This window comes from Octopus sinensis, linkage group LG9 (genome assembly GCF_006345805.1).
Source record: "Octopus sinensis linkage group LG9, ASM634580v1, whole genome shotgun sequence".
In the NCBI taxonomy this organism is placed as follows: domain Eukaryota; kingdom Metazoa; phylum Mollusca; class Cephalopoda; order Octopoda; family Octopodidae; genus Octopus; species Octopus sinensis.
In genome coordinates, this window is record NC_043005.1 from 16,913,752 (window position 1) to 16,925,610 (window position 11,859).

Below are 11,859 nucleotides of genomic sequence, written 5' to 3' on the forward strand. Positions count from 1 at the left end.
GTTCCTGTCAAAATGTCCAAACCATGCCAACAAGGAAGGTGGATGAAAAAATTATGATGATTACAAGAATTACCTGCAGTATTATATAGAGCAGGCCTGGCCAACTTGAATTACACTTTAATCGCAGAAAGTTTTTTGAGGGCTGCTTGTATACTTTATGCCAGTGGTTCCCAAACTATGAGTCGCGACCCACAGAGGGGTTGCGAACGGAATCTTAGTGGGTCACAAAAAGTTATAAAATTACGCATTAGCTTTGATTAACTGCTGTCTATCGAGATAGTTCAAGACTTCAAGTGGGTCATCATAAACTGGTGTGATAAATAGTGGGTCGCGACTCTAAAAAGTTTGGGAACCACTGCTTTATGCACTAATAATCAAATTACAGAATCAAGAATTTTTTATACTTTTTGTTTGTTTTAAAATTATAAAATTGTAGGCTATTGCTTTATTGCTACTTAGAAATTTTAAAATTTATTTTGAAATAAATGTTTTACACAAACAATTTTATTTTGAAATTAAACACAATACTTCAAGAAAGTATCAAGCGGGCTGCAAGATAAAAGTCTGCAGGCCTCAGGTTAGCCAGCCCTAATCTAGAGTATCGCCTGCGAACATTATCTATCTTATCTCCCTCTCTCCTTCCATCCCTCTCCCTTCCACCTCTCCCTCTCCCCCTTCCCCTGAAACAATTGTGAAGATCTCTTCACATGAGACCATTGGTTGCCTATTTTAACCCACAAATAAAGTGTGTGTGTATGCACATATGTAGCTATGTGGTTAGAGGTTTGCTTCCCAATGACCTGGTTTTGAGTTCAGTCATACTGAAAGGCACCTTGGAAAAGTATCTGCTATAGCCCTGGGCTAACCAAAGCCTTGTGAGTGGATTTAGTAGGAAACTGAAAGAAGCTCATTGTTTGTGTTTGTACACACACTATATATATATATATATATGTATAATACCTGTACATCATCTCCAAACCTTCCAATATATATATATATATATATATATACACACACACACACACACATATATATACATACACACACACCCACGCATATATACATACACGCGCGCATGCACACATGTATTTGTATCTCTTTGTCCTGTTGTCATGTGATAGTTGAAAATGATTGTCAGTGTTATATGATCAGTGTCATTCATTTCTCGATATTTTGCAAAAAAAAATAGCTAGCCATAGTGAAATATTACTTTGCTTGGAAAAAGGAAGGTCGTCCAGCTGTAGAAAATGTGCCTCTACAAACTCTGTCCAACCCATGCAAGTATGGAAAAGTGGATGTTAAAATGATTATATATATATATATATATATATATATATATATATATATATATACAAGATAAGAAAATGGAGAAATACATCTAAATCAAATATCAATTACCAGATAATACTCCATCACATACTTTATTAAACCACCACATAAGAGTATGTGATTGAGTATTATCTGGTAATTAATATTTGATTTAGATGTATTTCTCCATTTTCTTATCTTGTATTAGTAATTTGTGGTAAATCATTTTACTATTGCCCATATAATACAGTAAATGAATTGATTGCATCATAATCATTAACATTTATGTATTAACCTTGTTGGGTACTTCACTAGCAGTATATCGGATATACGTTATCCCATAGAGGGTTGCATTTACAACCCCTATCTCAATGTGTATATATATATATATATATAAATAAATTAAATTAGAGATAAAAACCACTATTATGCAAATCAAACAGTGAAAAACAGACCAAATTTAAATTCAAATTCAAAATTTAAATTATTTAAATTTAAAGTTAAAAATTTAAATTATTAAGTTATATTTATAAATTTATATATATATATATATTTTTATTATTTATTTATTTTTTATTTATTAAGTATATATAATATATATAACTATCAAAAAATATAAAAAGTTTAATATAAGATAAAATATATATATAATATATATATATATATTATATATTATATATATATATATATATATATAATATATATATATATATATATGAGAGAGTGAGAGAGAGGTGGCAGGCAGAATTTTGGGTAATTCTTTATTAACGCTTTTGTCTGTTAACCAAACTCTTTAAGACAAAAAATTAAAACCACCATTTTGGTTTTAATTTTTGTCTTGAGGAATTCGGTTAACGAATGAAAGCACTAATATAGAATTCTCCAAAATTCTGACTGCCTCCTTTCTCTCAATACACAAGGCATGTACACCACTTCAAACACTCTACACACACACCCCCGTGTGTATGTGTATATATATATATATATATCTGTAAAATATTGGCTGTCAACATTACCCATGACCACACACACTACCCCCTTCACTACTGCTACATTACCATTGCAGCTCTCCCACCACCACCATCAGTACTACCACCATTGTAACTCTATTGTAACCACCATCACAGATACTATTACACACCACATCCTTCACCACTGGCTCCATCACCACAACCATGCTACTGCCAATTTGTGATCGAAGAAACATGTGTTTGTCTTCAGTAATTTATATAAATATGTTAATTAACTAGTGTTGAAATATTTGCCTAATTTATTGACCCCCCCTCTTCTTTTTTTTTCTGCTGGGGCTGAAGGATGGTAGTTTTTACAGAAGTTGGAATAATGTCTTTTTTGGTGAACATTGAACATGCTACAGTAGTAATATACATACATCAGTTACACCACACACACACACACACACAGAGTTTATGTAGTGCATATTCCAATGCAGAGTATATGTGCATAGGCACACACACCTTTTGCAGTGAGGTATGTATAGGTGTGTATATATATATATATCACCTGTGCCGGTGGCACGTGTAAAAAGATTTGAGCGAGGTCATTGCCAGTACCGTCTGACTGGCCCCCGTGTCGGTGACACGTAAAAAGCACCCGTTGCACTCTCGGAGTGGTTGGCGTTAGGAAGGGCATCCAGCTGTAGAAACTCTGCCAGATCAAGACTGGAGCCTGGTGCAGCCATCTGGTTTGCCAGCCCTCAGTCAAAACCGTCCAACCCATGCTAGCATGGAAAACGGACGTTAAATGATGATGATGATGACATACACACACATGCACCAACACACACACGCGCAAGCACACTAGCACCAACACACACACGCAAGCACACATTCTCTATGCATGCCTGACTTCTAAGTTTTGGACAGTTGTAGTAAAACCTCCTACTCATTTTCAGTTCTTTCTCTTGTGTGTGCGTGTATACACACACACACACACACACGAGGTCAACCAGTATCTAAAAAAAAAGGTTATTTATGGTAAGATCTTCCTAGGAAGTCTTGTTTCCCACATTTGTTGTGAAAGCAGAATTCATATGAATCGCTTGTTCTCTCCATACCATGCTCACCATTGTTCATTAACACCCACCCACCCTATATGCTATGACTGTGCCACTGAGTCAGTCATGCTGTGTATATATATATTTCTCACATTTGATATTATTGATAATTCAGTTTTAGTCATCTGTACACCATGTTATTATCATTGTTGCATATCTCTCAACACTTAACACCAACCAACCATTGTTGATTAAATCTCTTTCATACTTCTTATCTAAAAGATGGTCTCTCTCTTTCTCTCTCTCTCTATTAGTTTCTCACACACACAACACAAAAAGTATCCAGTGTAATTTAGTGTGATAACAATAGACATATACTTAAGCCTGGCTCAGTGGTTAGAGCAATGGGCTTACAATCATGAGGTAGTGAGTTTGATTCCTGGATTGAGCTATGTGTTGTGTTCTTGAGCAAGACACTTTATTTCACGTTGCTCCAGTTCACTCAGCTGTAGAAATGAGTTTCTACATCACTGGTGCCAATCTGTATCAGCCTTTGTCTTTCCCTTGGATAACATCAATGGCATGGAGAAGGGATGCTGGTTTACATGGATGACTGCTGGTCTTCCACAAAAAACCTTGTTTCGATTTGTACTACGGAGGGGAACTTTCTAGGTGCAATCCCTTGGCCGTTCATGACCATAAAGGATCTTTACTTCAAGCCATAAACATACACACATGCATGCATCTACACAGGTATACACCTCTCCCCACAGATGTGCTCCCCACAAACACAAATAGGCATGTGCATACACCCACACAACCACAGCAATAGCCACACACCTTTGCAGATATGAATGTTCCCATGCAGTTATGTATTGGGTTGTCTGGAAAGTTCGTGCCAATTTATAGCAGCTTACCTTTTGACTTATTTTAAAACATGGTTGAGTTCATAAAATAAGGATTTGACTACACCTCCATTTAGAGCACAGTTTAAGCTATCTTTTCATGGAAGAAGGTTTATGTTCCTATAACCTGTGTTAATTCTGTAACCCTTTAACCCTTTAGTGTTCAGATTATTCTGTCAAATGTGATGTTTATTTATTTAAAACGGTTTGAATTAATCATGCATTATCTTGTAGTTTAGAGATTTCAGAGATGTGATTTTTTTAGTTTTAGAATGACATGGTAGGGCTGAGGTGAGAGGCCAGATCTGGTCAGTTTCAATATAAAACAGGTTAAATATTTTGGCCGGATATGGCCAGTTTGAATGCTAAAGGGTTAAAATGGAAGATAGGAAAGTTCATTTTCAGCACTTTATGCTTTGGGAACCAGACAAAAATTGCTGCAGCTCAGCTGGGATGTGTTACCCCACCCTCCATATTCACTAGATATTGCTCCGTCATAGCAATGAATGCACTCATCCATGCAGATATGCATACACCTACTCAAATGTACACCGATGCAAATACACACACACACACACATACATTCCTACACAGGTATCCTGTTGAGTTTCTCACTAATTAAAACCGAAGGCCTCTTAGGGTCCTTTCCTTATGTTTTTGTTTGTTTCTTTTCATTTTGGCGATAATGGTTGATTGATTGATTGATTATTACCAAATTATTTCAGGTAACTGTTCCAAAAGGAGATCGAGAATACCATGGTGGGTCATTTGGTGAAGAAAGTTTTGTCCAGGATGATGATTACCCATTGTCGATTTTACTCCAGCATGTCTCAAAAAATGGTAATGTTCTTTAAAAAAAAATCTTTCTTCTTGATCACAATCATTGTTAGAATGGTGAGCTGGCAGAATTGTTAGCACACCAAGCAAAATGCTTTGCATTTCATCTGTCTTTATAGTCTTGAGTTCAAATTATACCAAGGTCAGCTTTACCTTTCATCCTTTCAGGGTCGATAAAATAAGTACCAGTTGCGTACTGGGGTTGATGTAATCGACTTAACACATTCCTTGAACTTGCTAGTTTTGTGCCAAAATTTGAAACCACCGTCATTATTATTATTATTGTCATTAAGGTGGGAAGCTGGCAGAATTGATAGCATGCCAGACAAAATGCTTAGTGGTATTTCTTCTGCCATTACGTTCTTAATTTAAATTCCGCCGAGGTTGACTTTGCCTTTCATCCTTTTGGGGGGGGGTCGATGTAATCGACTTAATCCCTTCCTCCAAACTGCCCTTGTGGTAAAAATTTGAAATCATCATCATTATTATTATTACGGTTGTGAGCTGGCAAAATTGTTACTGTACCAAACAAAATGCTTAGGTGCGTTTCTTCTAGCTCTTTCTGTTCCAGGTTCAAATGCTACCGAGGTTGACTTTTCCTGTCATCCTCTCATGGTTGATAAGTACTGAGGCCGATGTCATCAACAAACCCACCCCACTTAAAGATGCTGACCTTGTGCCAACATTTGAAAGAGTTGTTATTTTTAAGGTGATGGGTTGGTAGTTATTAGAGCATCAGAAAAAATACATTGTGGCATTTTACATTCAAGGTTCAAATCCCACCAATGGTAGTTTTACCTTTCATTGCTCCAGGGTTGATAAAGTACCAGTCAAGTTTTAGAGTCATTGCAATTGGCTCCCTCCAAAACTACTGGTCTTGTGTAAAACCATTATAGGATGGTGAATGAGAAGAATCTTTAAGGCAGTATTTCTTCTGGCTTTTAACAATTGGAGTTCAAATCCCACAAGGTCAACTATACCATTTATCTTTTCAGGGTCAAGTACTAGGATTGCTTTCATCAACTAGTTCTTTCCCACTAATTTTTGGCCATGTTCCTTGGCAGAATCACTAGAGCATTGGACAAAACGCTTTATCGTATTTCTTCCGGCTCTTTGTTACAGGTTCAAATTCTGCCAGCTTTACTTTTCATTCTTTTGAGTCAATAAACTCCTAATTAAGAACTGGGGTTGATGTAATCAATTAATGAGAAATGCATTGTTTTTTTTGTTCTTTTTTCCCCCACTATCTCCCTCCAACTGTGGTAACTATGTATCTTCTCTCCAACAAAACATCTGGTTCTGTTCCTCTGTCATACTCTAATTTGTCACCCGACAAAGCCACCTTCTCCAGTACCCCACCTCCCATTCTTAAAGGAACTTTGTCTTGCAAGTTAAGCTGGTGACTTTATTGGGGCTATTAAAAAAGCATGTAAAAAGCATCCAGTCCATGCTGTAAAGTGGTTGGTATTTGGAAGGGCATCCAGCTGCAAAAAAAACCATGTCAAAACCGACTCCACCAGTGCTGGTGTCTCATGGAAAGCACCTAGTCCATTAGGAAGGGCATCCAGACAGAAACCATGCTAAAACAGACAGTGGAGCCTGGTGCAAACCTCAGGCTTGCCAGCTCCTGTCAAGCTGTCTAACCCATGCCAACATGGAAAATGGACATTAAATGAGGACGATGAAGGTACAGTGTTAAAAAACATAAAAACGTTGAAGGCTAAACATAAAAACCATTACCAAATATTGCACAAGAATTCTATAATAATATTTAGATTCTTAGTATTATTTTCTGGAATGTGCTTATGTCTGTCTTTGTAGGTTATCTGTCAGATATATATATATATATATATATATATATAATATATATATATATAAAGCACCATCCGTTCGTGGCCGTTGCCAGCCTCGCTTGGCCCCTGAGCCGGTGGCACGTAAAAAGCACCATCCGTCCGTGGCCGTCTGCCAGCTCTGTCTGGCACCTGTGCGGGTGGCACGTAAAAAGCACCCACCGCACTCACGGAGTGGTTGGCGTTAGGAAGGGCATCCAGCTGTAGAAACACTGCCAGATCAGACTGGGCCTGATGCAGCCTTCTGGCTTCACAGACCCCAGTTGAACCGTCCAACCCATGCTAGCATGGAAAGCGGATGCTAAATGATGATGATGATGAATTCTATAATAATATTTAGATTCTTAGTATTATTTTCTGGAATGTGCTTATGTCTGTCATTGTAGGTTATCTGTCAAATATATATATATATATATATATATATATAATATATATATATATATATTGTGGTGCTGATGGCAGCCAACATTAAAATATCGGAATAAATTTGGGTTGAACAATAAATGATGTTTGGTTCTCCACATTTGTCATCTCTGTCATGGAAAAATTAATATTTATTATGAAGCTTGTGATGTGATGGTTGAATTATTAAAGTAGTAGAGCCTTACCATATTTAGCTATCTCTCTCTCTCTCTCTCTCTTCCCCCCTACTTCCCACTATCTCTCTCATTCAACCTTTCATGTATTTACATGTGTGTTTGTATTTGTGCTGTGTATGTACATATTTGTGTGTATATATTTGTATTTGTGTATCTATATATTTGTGTGTCTGTCTCTCTGACTGTGTAAGTGCGAGTGTATGTCATCTACTTAGTGGTCGTATACCCCTTCCACTACATACTGATAAGATAATCACCAGTCATTCAAAGCTTCCTCCTCATTCCCTGGTTTATTTTAATATTTATAGTTAACTGTTAACTGGAAGAGGAGGAAAAGAAAGTACTCTTCACCTTCACAGGACCCCCCCCCCCCACTGCCCCACCAACTTCCTCAGTTTGTTAGTGGAGATCCAAAGTCACTTGAACTTTAGTTTGTGGTCTCTGGTGTAGATATAGACACTTCCACAGAGATTAACTCCTACTGCCAGGTAGGGTTAATAAGAGGGCCAACTGCAGTAAGATGGTGGCCATTTCGTTATTTAATCCCAGATCATTTCATTTCTGTTGCATCTATGATTTTGGTATCACAGCCAATGTGGCCCCTCTTTTGATGCAATTTGATTTGAGAAGGATTTAGTCCTGCGCTTCCTTCCTTGTGCTGCAGGGTTATCGAACCTTTTTAACAGCAAGAGGAAATTGCAAGTGCATAAGAACGTCTGGGAGCACATCTGTGCTGAGGGAAACGACTCTTTAATTATATAAATTCATAGATATATATAATTAGTATTGAGTTACTGTGTGGGTATTAAAGCATTTAAGACATAAATCATTTTTATCTTTTTTTTATCTGTGGTTTTGAAGAGTTTGTTGGGGTGGGGTGGGGAGGGGTTCAAATTTGATTATGGGGGAGAGGGAAGGTCCCCATTCCTAGCATAGATGATACTACATTAAAATGCAGCGATGAGATAAGGGAGTTGAATTAGTTTAGTTGCACACACATATATATATATATATATACACACACTGGTCCTCAAACATGCTGTATCCTTTCTATTTTTCTACTGCTACAACACTGTCTCTAAATCCTGAAGTTTGTGTGTGTGTGTGTGTATATATATATATATATATATATATATATATATATATATGTGGAGGCGCAATGGCCCAGTGATTAGAGCAGCGAACTTGCGGTCGTAGGATCGCGGTTTCGATTCCCAGACCGGGCATTGCGAGTGTTTATTGAGCGAAAACACCTAAAAGCTCCACGAGGCTCCAGCAGGGGATGGTGATCCCTGCTGTACTCTTTCACCATTCTTTCTTCTGTTGGCCTGCTCGCTTAGCCAGCGAGGTGGCGTCATTCAAAGGCTAAAACAATGCGAAGGCATTGTGACCAGCGATGTTTAACAACATCTGATGGTCTGGTCGGTCACATGATGATGATGATGATATATATATATATTATATATATATATATATATATATATATATATATATATATATATATATATACATACACATACATACATATACACACACATATGTGGGCACAGGAATGAATAGCATATATATATATATATATGTGTGTGTGTGCAACTAAACTAATTCAACTCCCTTATCTCATCGCTGCATTTTAATGTAGTAACATCTATGCTATTCATTCCTGTGCCCACATATGCATATATATATATATATATATATATATATATATATACACACACACACACAAACTTCAGGATTTAGAGACAGTGTTGTAGCAGTTGGAAAAATAGAAAGGATACAGCATGCTTGAGGACCAGTGATGCATGTTATGTATGAGAAAGAAAGACTGACAGAAAGACTGACACTAAAGGTGTTTATCCAGATGGCCTCAATTGTATTTTTTTTTCTCTTTTCCAGTTTAGGGCTGTTTGTGGTGTAGTAGTTGCTCTTTTGCAATTTAGGTCACTCTTGAGCAACTAAACAGCTAATCTTGACTGAATCTTTTGTTTAGTCCAAGTCAGCTATGACCAAGCAGATTCACAATGAAATGTTTTCCTGTCATGGCTGTCTTATAATTAAAAAATTTTCTTTTCTTATTGCATTTTATATCCAGGTAGATGTTATTTCGTGTTTTTTTTTGTTTTTTTTTTTAAGATTTTTTTTTTTTACGATGATCTTGTGTGATTTGATGTGAATTTTGCTACTGTATCTAACAGCTTGACTGATCACATAGAGCAGGGGTCAGGGAACTTTTTTTAACCAATTACCCCAAAATATATCTATCTACGCTGACGTTGCCCTCTTGATTTGAAAGGAAGAAAATCAGAGATTCTTTGAATTCAAAAGGTTTATTGAATCCATATGAACCTATTGACACATCCTTAACATTGGACAGATGCAGTGTTGCCAGAAGGAAAATTTCTGTAGTAACAAGGAACATGTTTTTACTTATATCTAATGAGTCCTTATTATCCCCAAGAATTTCATTTTTACCCCACTTGGGGTAATTTAACCCCATTTTGCTGACTAATGACATAGAGGTTCCTTCATTGGTTCAGAACTGAGTTATGTTCTGTCTGTGTGGAGAAATCCTAATTTTTGAGACTCAGTTTTAGTATTGTTATCTATAGTAAGATCAACCATGTGAGATGATCAAAGATTTATATTTGTAGCAAGTTTGAAAGTAGTTTTTTTGCTGTCTAGCTTCTAATCAGCATTGATGGAGCAGATCTAAGGCATTCTTGCTGCAATCATTCTGTCATTCCTTCAAATATTGCATATATAGGCACTGGCTCGGGAATGAAATTTGCTTAGGGGGTGCAAACCCAGGTCCAAAAATTTTTTACAAACAAGGTCTTGGTTCTTTTTATTATTTATTTTTGTTCTTTGTAAAGAAACCTAACTTCAAGCTATTGTTTACAGATCACTTTTTATTCACTGTTTCATAAGCCTAAGAAAAATAAATAGATTTTGCACCCCACAAAAATTCTACGGGGTGCACTTGCATTCCCTGTTCCCAAGCTCGTGTATCTAGGACTGCATTAATTAATGTGTCCCACATCATTTGATACAATATTGTGTAAACTGAGAGAAGACTTACTGTTATTTCCAGCTGGTCTGTGACCACATTGCAGCTCCCCCTCATTGACTCTGGAAGATTGTATTAATGTTATACATATAGAAAGGATCTACTTTAGAAAGTGGTTGGCATTGGGAAGGGCATCTAGCTGTAAAAACCATGCTGAAACAGGCCAGTGGAGCTTGGCGTAGTCCTCTGGCTTGCCAGCTCCTGTCAACAATCCAGCCCATGCCAGCATGGAAGATGGATGTTAAATGATAATGATGAAGTACAAAACTGGTTTCTGGTATTTAGGGATCATTGTTTTCTTTTTAGGTGTGAGAGTATGTGTGTATTGGTGACAAAATTGGCAGAGGTAAAAAGAATGACCTGAAGTATTTATTGTAGTCATATGCATTCTGGGTTCAAATTACACTGAGATCAGCTTTGCATTTTCTTTTTCTGGAATCAATAATACTGAAGTTCTTTCTTGGAATTGGCTACAATGTCCCATGAGAATGATTGTGGAGGGCCATTCAGTGTGTCCCTTTTTCCAGAAATGGAAAAGGGACGAATAAGGTGTTCTTCAAGTAGGAAAATTGTTATTGAAACCAAGGAATCAACTTATATGTTGCACAGAACAGAAAGACATCATATAAATAAATATTAAATTAGCAGGGGGGAGGCGCAGTGGCCCAGTGGTTAGGGCAGCGGACTCGCGGTCGTAGGATTGCGGTTTCGATTCCCAGACCGGGCGTTGTGAGTGTTTATTGAGCGAAAACACCTAAAGCTCCACGAGGCTCCGGCAGGGGATTTTGGTGATCCCTGCTGTACTCTTTCACCACAACTCTCTCTCACTCTTACTTCCTGTTTCTGTTGTACCTGTATTTCAAAGGGCCGACCTTGTCACTCTCTGTGTCACGCTGAATATCCCTGAGAACTACGTTAAGGGTACACGTGTCTGTGGAGTGCTCAGCCACTTACACGTTAATTTCATGAGCAGGCTGTTCCGTTGATTCGGATCAACCGGAACCCTCGTCGTCGTAACCGACGGAGTGCGAAAGAAGATTAAATTAGCAATAAGGATGGTAGACAGACATTCAGTAGAATGTGCCAGTTTATACGGAGTGAAGGCCTCTCTATAGATCATGAGTACATTTTCATCTTGTGCCATGGCCTCCCTCTTACTGTCATCCCCCCACTCCCATCTCAGTCCAATTTGCCAAATTCTCTAAAAACATTTTTGATTCCGTTAATATCAGCTCATATCATCTTTTATCTGATTTCTTTCCATTTCTTCTTATTTGAA

At 37.4% G+C, this 11,859-nt stretch overlaps 1 protein-coding gene across 7 annotated transcripts in view; it reads left to right on the forward strand.

Moving 5' to 3' along the window:
• LOC115215522 (afadin) overlaps positions 1–11,859 on the forward strand; it is a 232,217-nt gene that overhangs the window by 136,537 nt on the left and 83,821 nt on the right. For all 7 annotated transcript variants that reach the window (XM_036505804.1, XM_036505805.1, XM_036505803.1 and 4 more), the window contains one exon: positions 4,953–5,067. In XM_036505804.1, coding sequence (XP_036361697.1) covers positions 4,953–5,067 — 115 coding nt within the window. The remainder of the gene's footprint in view (positions 1–4,952; positions 5,068–11,859) is intronic.